The sequence below is a fragment of the Ursus americanus genome, chromosome 7 (genome assembly GCF_024610735.1).
Source record: "Ursus americanus isolate L20-20 chromosome 7, mUrsAme1.1.p, whole genome shotgun sequence".
NCBI lineage: Eukaryota > Metazoa > Chordata > Mammalia > Carnivora > Ursidae > Ursus > Ursus americanus.
In genome coordinates, this window is record NC_142133.1 from 8,883,949 (window position 1) to 8,904,211 (window position 20,263).

General features: G+C 41.0%; 1 protein-coding gene across 1 annotated transcript; it reads right to left on the reverse strand.

The window, feature by feature from the left end:
• Positions 1-1,510: 1,510 nt before the first annotated feature.
• On the reverse strand, positions 1,511-19,780 carry CNOT11 (CCR4-NOT transcription complex subunit 11). The gene is made up of 7 exons (XM_045771861.2): positions 19,089-19,780; positions 16,234-16,398; positions 7,649-7,801; positions 5,837-6,039; positions 4,456-4,658; positions 2,720-2,816; positions 1,511-2,633 (listed from the first exon to the last, which is right to left on the reverse strand). Exons 1-7 carry the CDS (start codon positions 19,603-19,605, stop codon positions 2,436-2,438), a joined length of 1,536 nt encoding a protein of 511 aa, XP_045627817.1. The 5' UTR covers positions 19,606-19,780; the 3' UTR covers positions 1,511-2,435.
• Between the last annotated feature and the right edge of the window lie 483 nt (positions 19,781-20,263).

Below are 20,263 nucleotides of genomic sequence, written 5' to 3' on the forward strand. Positions count from 1 at the left end.
ATGTTGGGCTCCCTGTTCAGGGAGTCTGCTTAAGACTTTCTGCCCCTCCCCTGCTCTCAAAATAAATCTTTAAAGAAAAAAAGGTTTGTGAAAATGTGTACTCTGTAAGAAAGGTGAGTGATAACCATTTACGTTGTTTAAATGTATAAACACTGTTAAAGGGAATTACTTGAAATAGTTATAGCTTAGGATCCAAATTATTTTCTTTTTTGAAGTATCTTTTATTTCTATCCTAAGATGTAACTTAGTGCTATCTTCTTAACAGGTAATTTGAAGATTTTACAGCTAGAAATTGGAACTAGAGAATTCAGAGAATTCAAGATGTGTTGTTTTAAACATGGCAGTATATTGAGCTACACTTCAATGTTGATTACAGTTACTGAATCCCAGGATTATAATTTATTTCAGGTAAACTTCTACTTTTAAACATGTTTAATGAAGAACCTTTTGCTGGTGTTGTAAACCTGGTTTTTCTTTTTTGTAAAATGTTCCCTAAATATTACTATATTCTTTGTAAGCTATTTAGATTTAAAAATCTTACCTCTTTCAAGTAAACACCAGTAGTATGATCTCGAAATGATTAGCAGTAGTCAGTCTCTTTATTTGCAGAGTCCCTGTTTGTAAATTTGCCTACTGAAATTTATCTGTAACCCCAAAATCAGGATGTGTGGTGCTTGTGCAGCTGTGGTGGACACATACCCATACAATGTGGTGAAAATTCTGAGGCACTGGACACACTTTTCCAGTTAAGGTTGAACAAGAGGACGCTTTGCCTTCTTGTTTCAGGTCTCAAATTGTCAACACTGTGTCCTTTTCCAGTCTATTTAGTACCATGTTTTTCAAAATTTTGTACCTTGGTGATTTCAGTTTAAAATGGCCCCCAAGCATAGTGTTATCTACTGTTCTCAGCACATGAGGAAGGCTGTTAAGTGCCTTAACAGAGGAAATACATGTTAGATAAGCTTTGTTCAGGCACGAGCTAGTGCTGTTGGCCATGCATTCAACACGATCAGAGCATCAGTAGGTTCTAGGGCCCGAGTTTGGATTGCTTTCCGCAGTGGCCTAAACTTTTGCCATTCCAAAAAGTAATGCGTAATGAACGGTTTCTTTTCCCAAACCGAGTATGTAAAACAGTAAATGTCCACTTTTAGGTATGGACAGAAATCAAGGTTGCTAGAATTTTGGATGTTTAAAGGCATTCCTCTTGTGATACTGGCTTGGGTTCTTCTTTCCTTTAAGCAAATATATTTACAAAGCCCTTACTTTTGTAAGAATAGCTAAGATATAAAATTTCTTATAAATACTGCTCTTTTGCCAATATTCCAAGATTGGAACTTATTTGTACTAATTTTAAAGGACACCAAGCCAAGTGGTTTTAACTTTTGCTCAGGGTTAAAATGGAAGGTAATTCTTGAACAGATGATTTCCCTATAATAACTATGCTTTGGAAGTACCTCGGTAAATGAGGAATTTTTCATGGTTTCTTCAAGTAAAAAAACACATCAGATAATACAGTTCATAAAAAACTTTAATGTAAGGCACTGTTGTCCAAAGTTAAGTGAGGGATAACAGCCCACACGATGCCACCTTGTTCTCCTACGTCTCAAACAGGCCATCTGCCCCACCATAGGCAGCAGTACAGTTCCCACTCAGGAAAAGGTTTTACGTGACAGTTCCTCAGTGGTGGTAATTATCTCCCAAAGCATGGACTAATACTTTTCCTTAAAACAAAAAAATACCTTAGACTAATAACTGGAGAACTAACATCTCAAGAGGAAAAGAACGAAACTATACCAGCTACTGTAGTCTCAAAAAACGGTTTCTAAGAGGTCCAAGAAATGCCTGTATTTTGTTGTCTTAAGTCCCCATGACAAGAGAGGATCAAGTTCATACTGTGAACCAAGGACATGGTTCATACTGTGCTTAATGAGAAATTATTAGGGGCTATACGCACAAATGGGTTCAAGGACCAAACTTCTATTTGCCACTTGATTCAAAAACATTCAACTGATTTCACCTCAAGGGCAGTATGACAAATTATTAAGAATGTCTTCACAGACTCTCATTAAATACTTTTAATATTAGAACCTTAAGAAAACTGGATTCCTGATTTATCAGCAGCCTGTACCGTGTGTTTTAAACAAAAACAGGCACCCTGCTCTACAGTGCTAAAGACCTCATCTACTTGTTTGCAAAAACTGTGGATAACCGTTACTCCTCATCGTCAGCACGACACCTAAAAGACACATTTTCCCAAAATCTTACCAAAAATCCATCTCAAGGAAAAAAGTCATCCAGGAAAGTAAAATTTTGCTTTAAGTAGATAAAGTGGTGTTTATATGCATTGGGCCAAGCAATTCACTCAAGGTTCTAACAGTTTTAAAAATTAAGTCACAATACAGCTGAACAGTGAATGTGGTGGTTCTGATGAGGTATTATTTTGACATTTTGGTCTCAGAAGGTGTTTCTCCAGTATCCAATGTCTTCAACAACCGGAAAAGGCCAGCAGCTTCTCGTATCCTACTGAATTCAATACAGAATGCCTGCACTTCTATAAACAAGTCCTGCACATTAATAATTTTGTTACGGATCAAGGACTGGAGAAAGACACACACAAGACGCACCAAACGATTCTGGAAAAAAAAAAAAATTTTTTTTTTTAGTGTTCCCGTTTTCTTGGCAGGTATTTATAAAATTTACAAAAGTTTCTGTTACTTACCTGCATATATTTATCCTTAATTTGTTCACAAGTAGAGATGCAATTTGATATGTAAAGGTGAATAAATTCAGGAGGTAGATCAACAGCTGTAGTTAGTCTGTTTTAAAAGTTAAAAAGTTAGTGCTATTAAACACTTAACCAAAGAGAAATCTTATATTTTATGGTTATTTAGTGAAAATTTCTGATTTGTGATCACTTACCTAGTTTTAAACATATTTACTCAAGCCTGAGTCACCCTGCTTAATTAATAAAGGACACTTCCATTTTTAAGTCTGTACTTAGCATTACACATGGTAATTATTTTTTCTGAGCACCACATTTCTGTGTGTAATGTTTTTGGTTGAATCAGAGTTCATAGTGAATCAGAGTTCATAGTCAATGGTCTTCAAGGTCTAATAAGTAACATTTACTAAACCCCAGTTACACCTAAGTGCTATGGAAGGTGGTATATCCAAGAAGAAGATATAGTTTAGTAAGTAAATAGTATACTATATAACTAAATGCTAAAAAATGAGGGATTTGCAAGGAGCAGTGTAAGTTAAAAGATGGGAAAAGCCTTGAAAGGTCAACTGAAACTTAGAAGTGTTCCTAATACCCTAGTGAATGATCAGAGGAAAAGCTTGGAATCTGGGACTCATGTGGTCTGTTAAGGACAAGGTGGTAGAGACCTGGATGGAATGTGACAGAAGGCGGCATGGTGGCATAGTAGAGTCTTGAAAAGGAGAGCTGGTATTTTCTAAAGGATTCTGTAGAATGTTTAAGGAAAACAAAAAGATGGGATGGGAATTCCATGTTCAGATAAAGGGCTGCTATGCTAACTATAGGCTATGAATTTCCAAAAGAAATCCTAAACTTATTTGACCATAGAACCTTTTTCCACAAGGCACTGAGGAACTACTGCTCCAAGGAATAGTGCTGTGGTCATTTGAGATGGGGAAAGGGTGGGGGTGGGGGGCACAAGGAACAAACCTTGTCCTTGAAATTGTTCTCTAGAAAGAATAATACTGATAAAAAAAGATGTGGTTGTTGTTGGACTAAAGACAAATATCTGGTGAAGACAAGAATGCTATAAGAATGTAGTGGCGGGGGGGGGGCGCCTGGGTGGCACAGCGGTTAAGCGTCTGCCTTCTGCTCAGGGCGTGATCCCGGCGTTCTGGGATCGAGCCCCACATCAGGCTCCTCCGCTGGGAGCCTGCTTCTTCCTCTCCCACTCCCCCTGCTTGTGTTCCCTCTCTCGCTGGCTGTCTCTATCTCTGTCGAATAAATAAATAAAAAATCTTAAAAAAAAAAAAAAAAAAAAGAATGTAGTGGCGGGGAAGCAGCAAGCACTCCGAGGTAGGTCAGTCCAAGGACCAGAGCAGAGGAAGCCCCTGAAGGAACTGTGAGTCTACAAAGGGGAAGGGCTTGCGCAGAATGCAGAAATGAAGTACTATATTTTCAACAAGGAGCTAACTAGTCTTGCCAGTGACAGAAAATAAAGTTGAAAACCTCATGCCTCCTCCCTCTCCCACCCCAAAAGAACACTCTCCTGTAGCCGTGCTTGTGAGCATGTGGCTTCCAGCCAGGCTTTTTCTCACTGGCTGATTGATTAGCTTAAAAGGACACTGTCTTTAGTACAATTTCAAGAAGGTTAAAAAAAAAAACCCTTAAAATTTGTTCTTTTTCCCCTTCTGGCCATTTAAATCAGGATCTATACTCCCCTGCCCCTCCCCCACACCTGATTATTAAAAACTTACCGATTTACAACTTCCATTGAATGCAAGGACATGTCCATGTTGACCAGGACCGAAAAATACTCTGTGATCTGGCTTGACTGCATTAACTTCAGCAGCATTTCTATAGCAACTAGAGGGTTGTTTTCCACCAGGTCAGGAAGTTTGGCTGGAGTGAGGCCAATGTGATAAACGAGTTTGGGGTCTTTTTCCAACTCACCCAAGAGCTAAATACAACCAAATTTACAAAAAGAGAGAGATTCTTGAGTCAAATATTCTCTCTTGCCTATAAAAACAAGCTATAAAATTGTCTGCATTGAACCAACTTCATAAATTTCTTCCCTCAAACCATTAAAATCCTGTCTTGATTTTTAAACTGACAACTGAACTGTAAAGACTGTTTATAAACGTGCTAGTGATCCCTCCTGGACGGAAAGCCAGATTCAGCACTGCCTGGCTGGATAGAATACTTACTGTCTGGACTGTGACAATATCATCCTTAACTCCTTTGTAGACTTTTTCTGTCATCTGTTAGAACCTAAAATACTTTAGTTGCCAACCAGCTCTCCAGGAAGGCACACACCACAGAACTGAGGGACATGAGAAACAACAGTACAGCCCCAGGTGGAGAACAAATGCTTGAGGAGAGAAGCAGGATGGGAAGAGGAAGAGCTGCGCCTTTACAGTTACAGTGCCTCTCACTTGGCAGGACGATACAGCGCAGGTCCTGCTCACACTGTGCAACTCAAACAGGTTCTTCAAAAACATCTCTGCCAAATCAGTGTTTTCTTACACATTCTCTATGCTCTCTCCTTTACCTACCTGCAAATACCGCAGTGGACTGCGTTTCAAGATGGCCTAGCAAACAAAGTGAACTACAAACACAGCTATTATGTGACTTTGAAAAATTACATTTTTTGGTGGTAAACTGGATTAGAAGTGTCAATATGTCCTCACAAGTTCTAATGTGAAAGTATGCAAGCTGGATAAAATTCTCCAAACAGAAAGCACCCACCAGGTGTCCTTGCCTTTTCCCCCAGGGGAGTCTTACACTTGGGCAGCAGGGGCTATTCTCAACCTCAAATCCACCACTAATCAGCCATGTGATGGAGGCTACTTTACCTTCTCCTGGTCTCCTCCTCTATAAAATGTTAATAATCTTACCCTCAGTAGAGTTACTGTCCAGCTTAAATGTAACAATGTATGCAATGTGCCAGAAATGTGAGATCTGTCTTTCCCCACCAGACTAAAGTGACCAGAGCTGGAGAAGCAGAACAAAGGTCCAGAGATCCAAGGTTCCCCGGATCCAAAACACTTCCTACTTCTGCCTCCTGTTGGCAGGAGCATTCATTTTTCATTTACCATACGGAGGATTAAGGACAAAATGCTTACAATAAATACATACCTGTGTTTGTTGAGGAGAAGATAAGGGGCTTTTGAAGGCTTTGGCCATTATTCGCTTGATCTCCACACCAGTGCTGTTCTTGACACACATTGATTTGTCCCATTGAATCGCATGGTCAGGCTCTGTTGGATTCAGCCAAGCCAGCTCGTCCTCACAAATGTGGAGTGGAGGTGGCGGACGAATAAACTCTGGCCGGAAATGGCCTGTAGTGAGAATAGGAATGTTTGCTTCTATCAGTAAACTACCATCTATACACATCTACATAGAACTCTCAAGCTTCAAAATCCAAAGCAGAGATGACAACAGAGTTTTGTTCAGAATCCAACGAAATGAAACACTGATCTAACATTATGTTAGAGACCAAGTCTGTTTCTCAAGAGAGAAGGGCACTACACCATGATCTGACAATTTTTAATTCAGGTAAGCATCACCACTCAGAAGCAAAGGGTACAACTTCACATACTGGCAAAAGTTCTGATGGGAAAAATGAAATGCTATTTGATCTCATTCATCCTACTCTTAGTTACCACTATTTTACCCAGAGACCACTATTATTTGCACTGTTTTTTTTGTTTGTTTTTGCATCTTATAACCTTGAGGTGGCAAACTGGAAATGAAATGGCAGGAAACAGAAAAGTGTAGCTGCCTTTTAACATTTTCAAATGAATCCAGAGACTTGCATATAAATCCCTAAATCCACAAATCCCATATTCTCATAAAACAGTGAAAGTACGACAGGAAAATGCAGTAACTCAATACCTCAACTATTTTGTGAAACCAGATTGATCCCTAAGTTATAACCCACTAAAATAAATGCTGGCTGGGATTTCTGCTGAACAAATTTCACACCTCACTGCACACAGGGCCTAAGATGGCCTAGTCCAGTCCTGGATCCTGGCCCCTACCAAATTTGAGATTAGTTTACTGATAAGGTTTTCTGGCTAAGAATCATCAGTTTATCTTAAACTATACTCATACTTTACTTACATCACCAGGACTAGCATATCAATCTCTTCAGACCACTTAAAGGAAAAAAAATTTTTAACATTTCCTGAGAAGCACTACTTACGCGATAAGGAAAACATTCCTGCAAGGTTCAGATGCCTGATGTTTAGAGCTAGACTCAGTAGCTAACTGATCTTCTCACATACCTTTCTGGTGGCGCATGTAACACAAAGTTGTGCCTAAGCAAGTATTAAATAAAAATCAGTATGTGCCATGGGCCTTCAGGGACACTTGTGACTGGCTGAGACTTCAGATATTAAACCCATTTATGCCAAAAATCTGGTGATGACATTAAAGTAATGCACGTTTTAAACTCGTGGTAACACTGTAATTTGGAGAACATTTTTTTATTCTTAAGTATAAAGCATGCCTTCATTAAAACCACATAAAAGCCTGTGAACCCAAAAGATGGAGCTATATTATTTCAAGTTCCATAGGTGTTTTATTTGAATTAAAGTAAACTAAGAACTATAAGATCAGTAAAACTTTACAAGGGAAAAGGTAATGAGAGTGATAAGATTAACAAAGCACTATAAAAGAAAAACTATGTACAAAAGACTCATTTTAGTAAAATTGGAATTTATATCTTCAGGAATGCTGCTGATAATAAAAAACGTGTTATACAATTTTATTAAAGGAGAAGCTAACTTAACTGACCATCTCTGCTATGCTCCACTGGACACTAGGAGATTTCTCACTGAATTCAAGTTTAAGGAGCAACAAAAAATAATACCATGTTTTAAAAAACCAAAAGTCTTAGGATGCCAGTAAAATAAAACCCAAGTATATAAAATTATGTATACCTACTTTCAATAGGTGGCTTTGGTCCACTGACTAAAGCTTCCGTGATTTGAGAGGCTACCGAGCTGTCAAATCCAGAATTAGAAGAGTCTGGGTCTGGGTCACTGAGAATACTAGGGAAGCTAGCCTTACTTTGGGTTGGCAATTCAGACTGGCGTTCTGAAAAAGGATAAAATAAGAGACATTTTTACACTGAGGGTATCACAAGGAGAAGAGACAAGCTACTAACTGGGAAAAGCTATCTGCAACACATATAAATAAAAGGGCAAAATTCAGTATAAATATGTATTTAAATTATTTTTTTCCCCCAAAACTACAAATCCACCAAGAGCTAACAACACCAACGAACCAGCAGCAGCTACAGTCAGGCCTCTCAGCCAGTTGTGCTGGGGGCCAGTCCCACCTGTCAGAGCACCCCTAGCCATTGCAGAGCAGTCACAACAGGAAAGTACATCCAGCCCACACAAAGGATACCCCTACGGTGCCTGGTACTGGTGACCAGGGAGGACTGAGGTGCTGGACTCCGGGCATCTTCCACATAAGGCCACTACTTTCAAGTACGGGCGTTGCAACTGACATATCTACTGTACAGAAACAAACAGAGTCAGACAAAATGAGACAGAGGAATATGCTCTGAACAAAAAAACAACACAAAACCTCAGAAAAAGAACTAAAGGAAACAAGAAGTAAGCAACCTACCAGATGAAGAGTTTGGGTAATGGTCATAAAGATCCGTATTAGACTTTGAGAAAAGTGATGAACTCAGAACGAAGCTGAAGAATAAAATAACTGAAATAAAAACTACACTAGAGAATCAACAGCAGATTAGCAGATGAGGAAAGGACCAGTGATCAGGAAGACAGGGTAATGGGAGACAGGGTAATGGGACGCACCCCAGCTGAACAGCAAAAAGATAAAAAAATTTTAAATGAGGACAGGTTAAAGAACTTCTGTGACAACATCAAGCATAACGTTTGCATTATACGGAGTCCCAAAAGAACGGGGCAGAAAACTTATTTGAAGAAATAATCACTGAAAACTTCCCTTAGGGAAGGAAACAGCCAGCTAGGTCCAGGAAGTGCAGAGAGCCCTAAATAAGATGAACCCAAGAAGCTCCATACCAAGACACAGAATTAAAATGTCAAAAATTAAAAAGAGAATCTTAAAAGCGGCAAGAGAAAAGCACACAGTTACACGGGAAACCCCATAAGGCTATCAGATTTCTTTCAGCAGAAACTGCCGGTCAGAAGGGAGTGGGAGGATACATTCCAAGTGCTGGGGAAAAACACAATCACGACTACTTGCCCCAGCAAGGCTATCACTCAAAACTGAAGGACAGTTTACCAAACTAAAGTTAAAGGAGTTTGCCACCACTAAACTAGCCTTACAAGAAATGTTAAAGGGACTTCTGTAAGCAGAAAAGAAAAAGCCATAATTAGAAGAAAATTATGAAAAGAAAAAATTCACCGGTAAAAGCGAACACATACTAAAGGTACTAGATCAATCACTTATAAAGCTAGTATGAAGGTTAAAAGACAAAAGTAAAATCAATTATATCTATAAGAATGAGATAAAGGGCACAAAATAAAAAAGATGTAAAATAGGACAATATGTACATAAAATGGGGAGCAGGCTGGGGAGTAAAAATACAGTGCTTTCAGGATGTATTCAAACGTATCCAACCATCACAATTTAGACTGTATATACCAAGAATATTATATATGAACCTCAGTAACCACCAGCCAAAAACCTAAAATAGATTCACAAAAAACAACGGAACCCAAGCATAACACTAAATAAAGTCATCAAATCATAAGGGAAGAGATCAAGAGAACACAGAACTACAACCAGGAAACAACAAAATGTCAAAAAGTACGTATCAATGAGTACTTAAAAAGTAAATGAACTAAATGCACATTTACTTTTAAGTCAAAAGACACAGGGTGACTGAATGGATAAAAAGACAAGACCTATTTATATGCTTCCTACAAGAGAGACAAACATCAGATCCAAAGAAAGACTGAAAGTGAAGGTATGGAAAAAGATATTCTATGCAAATGGATGGGGGGGAAAAGTGGGTGGCAGTACTTACATTGGACAAACTAAACTTTAAAACAAAGACTGTAGGGGTGTCTGGGTGGCTCAGTTGGTAAAGCGTGAGACTCTTGATCTCAGAGTCATGAGTTCAAGCCCCACGTTGGGCATGGAGCCTACTTAAATAAATACATACATACTTAAATAGGAGCACCTGGGTGGCTCAGTTGGTTAAATGTCTGACTTCCGCTCAGGTAATGATCTCAGGGCTCGGGTCATAATCTCAGGGTCCTGGGATCAAGCCTCACATGGGGCTCTGCGCTCAGTGGGGAAATCTGCTTCTCTCTCTCTCTCTGCCCCTTCCTCCACCCCTCCCTCCACTCGTGCACATGCTCACTCACTCTCAAATAAATTTAAAAAACCCTTAAGTAAGTGTATAGACTGTAACAAAAGACAAAGAAGGACACTATAAAATCATACAGCGACAATCCAACAAGAAGACCTAACAATTGTGAATATTTATGCACCCAAGAGAGGAGCACCCAAATATATAAAACAAATATTAACAGACATCAAGGGGGAAACTGACAGTAATATATCATTGTAGGGGGCTTTAACACCCCACTCCCATCAGTGGACAGATAATCTAAACAGAAAATTTAGATAGATCTGAATGACACATTGATGGATTTAACACATATATTTGGGACATTCCATCCTAAAACATAACATTCAAGTGCACATGGAACATTCTGCAGAACAGATTACATATTAGCCCACCAAACAAGTTCAGAAAGACTGAAGTCGTACCGTGCATCTTTTCTGACCACAATACTATGAAACTGGAAGTCAAACACAATGAAAAAACTGGAAAGACAAATAGATGGAGGTTAAGCAACAAACTACTAAACAATGAATGGATCACCAGGAAATAAAAGAAGAAATTAAAAAGTACATGGAAACAAATGAAAATGAAAACACAAGAGTTCAAAACCTTTGGGATACAGCAAAAGTGGTTCCAAGAGGGAAGTTTAGCAATACAGGCCTACCTCAAGAAGCAAGAAAAATCTCAAACAACCTACCCTTACACCCAAATGAGCTAGAAAAAGAAGACCAAAACCTAAAATCAGCAAAAGAAAGGAAAAATAAAGATTAGAACAGAAATAAATGATCAAGTGGAATTTATTCCTGGGTTGCAAGGATGGTTCAATAGTCACAAATCAACCAACATGATATATCACATTAACAAAATAAAGGATATAATGGATATGGTCATTTCAATAGATGCGGAAAAAGCATTTGACAAAATTCAACATCTGTTCATGATAAAAACTCTTTAACAATGCGGGTATATAGGGAACACACCTCAGCATAATAAAGGCCATACACGACAAATCCACAGCTAACATCACAATGGTGAAAAGCTGAAAGCTTTCCCGCTAAGGTCAGGAACAAGACAAGGACGTCCACTCTCACCATTTTTATTCAACACAGTCCTGTCCTAGCCTTAACAGTCAGACAAAAAAAAATAATTGGAAAGACAAACACTGTTAAAATGTCCATTCTACATAAAGCAATCTACAGATTCAATGCAATCCCTATCAAAATGCTGATAGCACTTTTCACAGAACTAGAACAGATATCCTAAAATTTGTATGGAACCACAAAAGACCCCTGAATAGCCAGAGCAATCTTTTGAAAGAAGAACAAAGCTGGAAGTATCACAATCTTGGATTTCAAACTACTACAAAGCTATAGTAATCAAAATAGTATAGTATCGGGACAAACAGATACATGGATCAAAGAAAAGAATACCCAGAAATAAGCCCATGCTTAAATGGCCAATTAATCTACTATAAAAGGTAAGAATATACAATTGGGGGAAAAGACAATTTCATCAATATATGGTGCTGGGAGAACTAGATGGCTACATCAAAAGAAGGAAACGAGGCCACTGTCTTACACCATACACAAAAATAAGCTCACAATGGCTATAAAAGACCTACATATAAGACTTGAAACCGTAAAACTTTTTTTTAAGATTTATTAGCGAGCAAGCGCACGTGCACATAGAGGGAGAGGGAGAAGCAGACTCCGCTGAGCAGGGAGCCTCAGGTGGGGCTTGATCCGAGGACCTGGAGATCATGACCTGAGCCAAACACAGATGCTTAACAGACTGAGTCACCCAGGCATCCCAAAACCACAAAATTTCTAAAATAAAACACAGGCAGTAAACTCTTGGATTGGCCTTAGCAACTTATTTATGGATAAGTCTTCCCAGGCAAGGGAAACAAAAGCAAAAATAAACAACTGGGGCTACATCAAAATCAAAGCTTTTGTACAGCAAAGGAAACCACAAACAAAATGAAAACATATGGAATGGGAGAAGCTATTTGCAAATGATGTATGTAATAAGGGGTTAATATCCAAAATAAGTGAAGAACTCCAACACCAAACAAATTATAAATAAAAAATTAGATTTTAAAAAACCAGGCAGAGGACCAGAACAGACATTTCTCCAAAGATACACAGATGACCAACAGACACATGAAAAGATTTTCAGCATCACTATCACCAAGGAAATGCAAATCAAACCCACAGTGAGATAGCACCTCACAGCTGTCAGAATAGCTAGTATGGCAAACAAATACCAAGTGTTGGTGAGGCTGTGAAGAGAAGGCAGCCCTTATGCACTGCTGGTGAGAGTGTAAACCGGTGCCGCCTGTCCGGAAAACAGTATGGACGTTCCTCAAAAACTAAAAACAGAAGTATCACAGGATCCAGTAATTCCTCTTCTGAATATTCACCCAAAGAAAACAAAAACACTATTTCAAAAAGACACATGCACCCTTATGTTCATTGCAGTTATTTATAATAGCCAAGATATGGAAGCAACTTAAGTGTCCATAGATAAATAAATAAAGATGTGGTTGTATATATATACACAATGGAATACTGTAGAAAAAGAATATTAAAAAAGAATGAAATCTTGCCATGTGTGACAACATGGATGGACCTAGAAGATATCGTGCTAAATGAAGTCCAACACAGAAAGACAAATACCATATGATTTCACATCTGTGTGGAATCTAACAGAACAGATAAAAGCCAGCAACAGACTCCTCGATAGAGAACAAACTGGTGGTGACCAGAGGGGAGGGAGGAAGGGGGATGGGCGAAATAGGTGAAGGGGATTAAGACGTACAAACTTCCAGTTATAAATCAATCATGAGAATGAAAGGACATCATAGGTAATAGAGTTAATAATACAATAACTTTGTATGGTTACAAACTACACTTGATGTGATGAGCACTGAATAAATGCATAGAAATGTCAAATTCTTATGTTGTACACCTGAAACTAGTGTAATACTGTATGTCAACTGTACTTCAATTAAAAAAAAAAGCAAAAAACTCCTACATATCAATTTTTTAAAAAAGAAAAAATGGGCTGACTTCAACAAGCATTGTCTTAAAGAAAAAAAAAAAGCTTGAAGGCCAATAAACATCTGAAGAGATGTTCAGCCTCATTGTGAGGGGGGGAGAATCAGTCAAAACACAAGAGACTATTACATACTGCAGGTTGACAAAAATTAACAAGCCTGGGGGCACCTGGGTGGCTCAGTCATTAAGCGTCTGCCTTTGGCTCAGGGCGTGATCCTGGCGTTCTGGGATCCAGCCCCACATCAGGCTCCTCCACTGGAAGCCTGCTTCTTCCTCTCCCACTCCCCCTGCTTGTGTTCCCTCTCTTGCTGGCTGTATCTCTCTCTGTCAAATAAATAAAATATTTAAAAAAAAAAAAAGAAAAAGAAAGAAAGAAAATCCCACCTGAGAGATTTAAAAAAAAAAAGAAAAATTAACAAGCCTGAAATTATCAGATGCAGAGAATGTCAAGTAACTTGTACACCACTAATGGGAGTGAAACATGGCACAGCAACTCTGGAAAACAATCTGCCATTAGCTAGTCAAGTTTTACATGTGCTTATCTTTCTCTCTAAAAGAAACACTTTCACATGTCCACCAGGAGAATGTACCAGAATGATCGTAGCAACATTATGTCCATCAATAGTAAAATGGATAAAGAACTTGGTATTCCATTGTATGAATGTCACAACAGCAATGAAAAGCAACAACTACAATTCACCAACATGGATTCGCCTTACAACTAACACCCCAAAGAACACAGTATGATTCCACACATACATCAAGTTTAAGGAACATCCGAGGTTAAACTACAGGCATGTACAGAGGGGAGGGCTATAAAGTAAATCATGAATGATTACCACAAAAGTGAGCTTAGTGACAGGGGAGGAGGGCAGCAGCTAGTAAGAGAAACAGACAGAGAGTCTTCAGGTCCTGAAACTATTCCATTTTTCAACCTAGATGATGGCTGCTCCAGAATCACTTTATAATTCCTTAATACATGCAGGTTTTATGAACTGCGTATCTCAGATTTTGTAACTTTGAAAACACAGCTAAATTTCTGATTCCTTAAAGAACTACCTGTGTTAATAAAGGACCATCAATCCAGTGGAAAAATGGCCAGATATGAAAGATGCCTTAGACCTATAACATGTTTACCATATTCATTTAATAGGAAAAATGCTAATTAAAATTATCCTGAGATGCTGTTTTCTCTGACTGCTAAAGTACAGAAAATTAGCATACTCCTGACCAAAATGTAGAAAACTGTTTAAATTGACACTCCATATGGTAATCTAGTAAGTGCAGGTTGTGTGTCAGGAATTTTTAATAAAACCTCTGAAATGAATACTGACATTGTTAACAGGGTAAAAGTGCCCCTTGTGGTTACTTTTAACTTGTCTGCTTGTTTATTTAAAGTTAAAAAAAAAAAAATGCAACCGCATCCTGCATAAATTAACAGCTGGTCCATGGGTCCCACTACAAGACATGAACTGCAGGCCTCTGCAAGGGCGAGCTGTGGTCATCAGCTCCAAAGACAGGTGGATCTCTTTTTCCGCTGGTACTTGTAAAAGTAAATGGATTAGGACATCTTCGGTCTGGGTAGGGGACAGCAAGCAGCAAGCTTAGCCACTCTGCCAAGCTCTCTCAAGGCTAACTCTAGCACATATTCCTTTCTGGGCTTGATATACTTTAAAACTTTCTCACAGACTAACTCAAGTCATTGTAAGTTGCAAGGGAGGTCAGATCCGATTCTCACTTTATTGAATACAAAGCTAGAACGCGCAGCATATAAATCCCTTCTGAAGGTAAGGTGACTGAAACTGCTTGTCACCTCTGTCACCAGCTTTCATACAATCTTTAAAGAAATAATCACTGTTTTATTTCTGTGAATAGATTGCATCTAGTACTAGTGACTAATGAGTACTTCTGCGTACCTTCAATCTTAAAAGTCTTAAAAAGATTTCTCTTGGGACACCTGGGTGGCTCAGTTGGTTAAGCGTCAGCCTTTGGCTCAGGTCATGATCCCAGGGTCCTGGGATCGAGTCCCACATCGGGCTCCTTGCTCAGCCAGCCTGCTTCTCCCTCTACCTGCCGCTCTCTTTCTCCCTGACAATTAATAAATAAGGTTTAAAAGAAAAAAAAAAAGATTTCTCTTGGTTTCAGAAAATAACCATTATTATATTGTTGATATCCAGGAGTTAAAAAGTGAGGTTCAGAATGCTCCAAGGAAAAAGTTTATTGAACAATGTCACCTTATGTAAGAAACCAAATGTCACAGATGCTTTAAGTCTAAGAAGGATGGAGAACTGTCAAAATTAATACTGCAGCTCAATCATAAGGTCAAGGGTTCACAAATTTGCCTATATATTAGAATTTCCCTAACGAATCACTCTCAAGTGGTAAGACCCATTCATCCATATTTTTGCTCAGAGCAGTCAAGCGAACGCTGCCTCTTTACCTTCCCTACTCAGAGAGGCTCTGTCTGACCATCCAGGTAAAGAAAGTCCCTCTATTTTCTATCACAACATGCTTTTGCTTCAAGAGAACCCGTTCATTCATTTATACGTGTAACACAGAAGATGCCAAAGCAATCTTGAAACGTAGGATGCAGGAGATTTAACACATCCTGACTTCAGAACTTACTACAAATCAAATGTGGGGAAGTAAAATACAGAAAAAGCAATGATCATGGAATAGAGAGCCCAGAAATAAACCCTTCCATATATGGTCAAATAATTTTCAACAAGGGTGCCAAAAGAAATCATTCTGACTATTCAGGGTCCCTTGGGATTCTGTATGAATTTTATGATGGGTTTTTCTATGTCTGCAAAACACACTGTTGGGATTTTAACAGAAATATCATTGAATCTGTAGCTCACTTTGACATCAGGAAATTTTTTTAAACCTACTAAATTTTATCCAGCATTCTTCTTAAATTGGAAAAGCAATCAAGTGAAGAATGAATTTTTATGCCATATTAGCAAGGATCCAGTACTGAAGCTACGTTTCTCAAGGAAGTTACTAAGCTTTTAGCATAGTTACAAAGACCTTCATTTTAACTGGAGAACTACCCCCCCCCCAAAAAAGCCCAATGCTACCACACAAGAATACCCAAACCACCAATTCCTTACCAGCCAAGGCCAGCTGAAGCCCACTAATGTCCACAGACTGGCCCATGTTTCCAACGTCCATCAAGGCAATCTGTCGAGGTGTCTTTTTGAAGAGTTCTCTTGGGGGTGCCAGCATCAGCTGGGAAAGAAAAAACTTTTCTGGTGGAGTTATAGGAGGCAAAAATCCTGTAAACAAAAACGTATAACAATTTCTCCAATGGTTATTTTTAAAAATTAACTTGATCCTGTAAAATCTGCATTTGCTACTTGCCATCTCCACTCACATATTTTAAAGACAAAATTATAATGAAGTTTCAGTTAACCAGACATATACATTTATGAAAATGTAATTAAATATACCATTTGAAATTCTCTGATTTGTGGCAATATCAATGAAACTTAAGTTTTTTAAACTATTAAAAACTTTGTTTCCAACATGCAAAGGCTAAAGCTTACACGTGCAAGCAAAAAAAATTAAAAAGCTAGTGCTCAGAAATGCTTCTCTTTCTCCTCTGCTGCTGTGAGCAACCGAACCAGCTGAAGAAGCAAGGAAGCATCCGCCGCGCGAGTACACACCTCAGACCTGCGTCAGTGCGCAGTGCAGCTGCAAAACCCCCACATGCTGAACGCTGCTCCCTCCCGTCCCACATTCAGTTGCTCACCAAGCCGCATCATCCCACAGCAGCATTGTCGCCGGATTCTGTTCGCTCATCTCCATCCCCTCCCCTCCTCTCTCGCCAGGACTCCAGGCCTGCCTCCCTCATTTCCCCAGTTCCCAGTTTTGACTCCTACCCACCAACCATCACCTACAGTCCACACTCCCACTTACCACTTAGTTATATATTTCTAGGTACAAATCTGCTCACATTACTTAACCTGTTTACACAGAATTAAACCCAAAATTCTGCACCATTATAAGACCCTTCATAATCTAGTCCTGATCCACTTTCCTAATCTCATCTCTTGAACTCCCCTCCAACCCACATATCCTACACTCCAGTTGCACCAATCACCCAGGTTCTCGAATTCCTGATTTCAAAACATCCAATATACCCAGTTCTTTAAGAATACCTGACAGGGCCCCACATTTCCCTCGCACAGCCCCTTACCCCATCTCTAATCAATATCCAGCAAAAACATTACTCCCCGAGAAGGTCTCCAGCCACAAAGGTAGTTGTTCATCTGGGCCGCCGAGCATTTCATATGTGACATCTAGTATGACCCTTACTACACTGGCTTATGGCTACATTTATGTCTCCCCGACCAGACTGCAAGCCTCTTGAGTGCAGGGAAGCCATCTTATTTACATCTAGACACATTCTCAGTCCTAGCTCTGCATCAGAATCACCTGAAAAAACTCTAAAAATATATCCATTAGATGCTCACCCTAGACATACAATATAAGCCTTGGTGCTGATATTCTCTATTTTCTATTTAATGAAAGTAAGGATAATAATGGTTAACAATTATTGTAAATACTTTTATTCCTCCTCCTAATCCTATCAGCTAGGAATTATTATCTGCATTTTACAAAGAAACTGAGGCGCAGGGAGGTAAAATAACCTATTCATGGAGTCCTTCCGTGGCAAATTTGTGTTTACAGTGCAGTCTGTGGTTTGAATTTAGGTTTAGACTCATGGCATTTGAGAATGACCGTAAGTCATCCTCCCTTTGCCTAACTTGGCCTCCAGAATTCAAATCGCTCTCTGAGTAAATCCCATACTGTCCCCATTCTCGGCTAAGGGCCCCCTAGGATGGTGAGTTTCGACCTCCCATGATATGTTCCATTACCTTCTGGGCATTCTCTAACTTCCTGACAGCCTGGTTCAGTACTAGTACCCTAACGGCATCTTATCCAACACAAAGTTTGCCCCTCTTACATAAGAGCAGGGCAGGAAGCCAACCAGATGATGCTTTAGATCCAAAGGGGGTGCCAAGCATGAACACCAACTAGCTTACAAGGTAGAAGCCCTCCTGTGCTATGAAAAACTTCTTGGTATAATCTCAAAATCCACTGCCTTCGCCTTTTAACTCTCTGTAGAGTGGCCCCTACCTATACATTGCTCTTTCCGCACTGGTTTAGTACTGGGAGATCAAACTGTTCCCCACCTCTACCTACTACCCCCACTACCTTGGTCTTTGTCTTAGTTTCCCAAGAGGCCCTATCACTAATCACCATCCTTCTGTGCCTTTCTCCTTTCCTGGCTCTGAGTCTTCTCCCAAACTCAAATCTCATAAAGCATTTCTTTGAGTTAAAAAAAAACAAAAACAAAAAACCAGCCTTCAATGAAACCCATTGATCTGAGCTTACCAGTACTGCACAAATATACATTTTACCTAACGTCCAGCAGTCATGCGTTTTCTAACTTAGGCCGTGAACTTGAGACTACCTTCTATCCTCTCCCCCATCACATTATTCAGGGCCACGCATCAGACCAACGAAGGTGGCTGCAAAGTCCTTAAACACCGTTTAAGGTCTATTTCCGCCCAACAACTCTTCGGGTTCTGAACTTCTATTTACTCGACTGAAACTTAAAACCTGGAGCAGAGTGTCATTAGTTACAACGTCACACACCTGAGACGGGCTCTACAGTAACTGTGACTGAGTTGAACTGTCAAACCCCACTCAGCTGCGTGACTTGACGGCCCGTACAGTGGAGAGGAGTAATTTGCGGTGCCCCGAATCTGTAATTAAGCTACCACTTCCCCATACTTTGCGGGGGGGGCGGTTAAGATAATTTCAAAAGGAGACAATTTCACTTGCGGATGAGCTCTCGCAAAAGCGCAGGCGGCAAGCGCCCAATCTGTCCACAGCGCACACCTGGCTTCCGGAGGGAGGGGCCGCCCGGGCGAGGGGCGGCGCGCCTCGGGCGTACCTGAGAGCGGCGGCCTGTCGGGCTCCTGGCCGCCGCGAGCGGGCGGCGCGGGGTTGAGCAGGTGCGCGAAGCTGGCGGCAAAAGGGTTGGCGGCGAGCGGCTCCGTGCGGTACATCTCCCAGAGCAGGTAGAGCGCGGTGAGGCGTTGCGCCGCGCTGGGCAGCAGGTCTGGCTGCTGCAGCAGCATGACGAGCACCGAGCCCAGGCGGAAGTGGTCGGCCTTGCTAAAGTAGTGGTGGAAGGCGGTGGACAGGCCCTCGAAGGTGCTGCCGCCGCCCGCCTCCTCCGAGATGATGCTCAGCAGACTCGAGAGCTCCTTCGGGGTCAGGCTCATCCTTCCCGCGGGGCCCCCCGGGCCTCCACTGCCCGGCCCGGGGCCGCCTACTCCGCCTTTGCCGCCGCCGCCGGAGCCTCCCGGGCCGCTCCTGGACGCCGACCCCGCCGCTTCCCGGGCACCCCTTTGCTCCGCGGCGGTGAGAAGCCGGCCAGACGCCGCGCTCACCCCGCCACCGGGCATCAACCTCGTCCGCCTGCTCTGCTTCCCGGCCGGAGTGGCCCTGGCGCCGGCTCGCCCCGTCCCCACGGCCGTAAAGCGCGCTGTTACACGACAGCGTCGCAAACAAAACACGTCGGGGAAACCAGACCGCCGCAGAGCAGAGGGGCAGCCCGGAGAGAACGCGAGGCGGGTGGAGCGAGGCCCGGGAGAGGATCCGGAGTCGCTGGGTGGGCGGGGTGAAGCGGCCGGAAGTGGGGTGGGGGCCTGCGAGGTACGGGCCTCGGGCTGCGGAGGTTTTGCCGCGGGACCGCCCGGCTCTGTGGGCGGGGTCTGCACCTTGGCGACCCCAAGCGGACCTCCTAGGAGTCCCCAAGGTAGAGCCTGGCAGCGGTCGGCCCCCGGTGAATATGGGACACGTTATCTTCTCGAAGAATGCGTCTTAGATTCTAAATAGTTTTCCCAATGTACCACACGTGACTGTTCATGATTTTAAACTGTTTAAATGCGAGTCACGGAACGAGGACATTTCTCATAACGTAATTTCCAGTCTCACAATCCTTTTCGCACAAATGGAATCATACTACACTTGAGTTTTTGTGCGTGGTTATTTTAACAGGATTTTGAGAAAATGTTTCCAATAAACACTCATTTACAAAATTGTGCGACTTTTTACTTTTTC

Excerpts from the sequence above, each read along its gene's own strand:
- CNOT11 (XM_045771861.2), bottom strand. The coding sequence starts at position 19,605 with ATGCCCGGTGGCGGGGTGAGCGCGGCGTCTGGCCGGCTTCTCACCGCC. Across the intron at positions 6,040-7,648 it reads ACCAAAGCCACCTATTGAAA|GCCATTTCCGGCCAGAGTTT; the intron begins GTAGGTATACAT and ends TTCTCACTACAG. Across the intron at positions 2,817-4,455 it reads TCAATGGAAGTTGTAAATCG|ACTAACTACAGCTGTTGATC; the intron begins GTAAGTTTTTAA and ends CTTTTAAAACAG.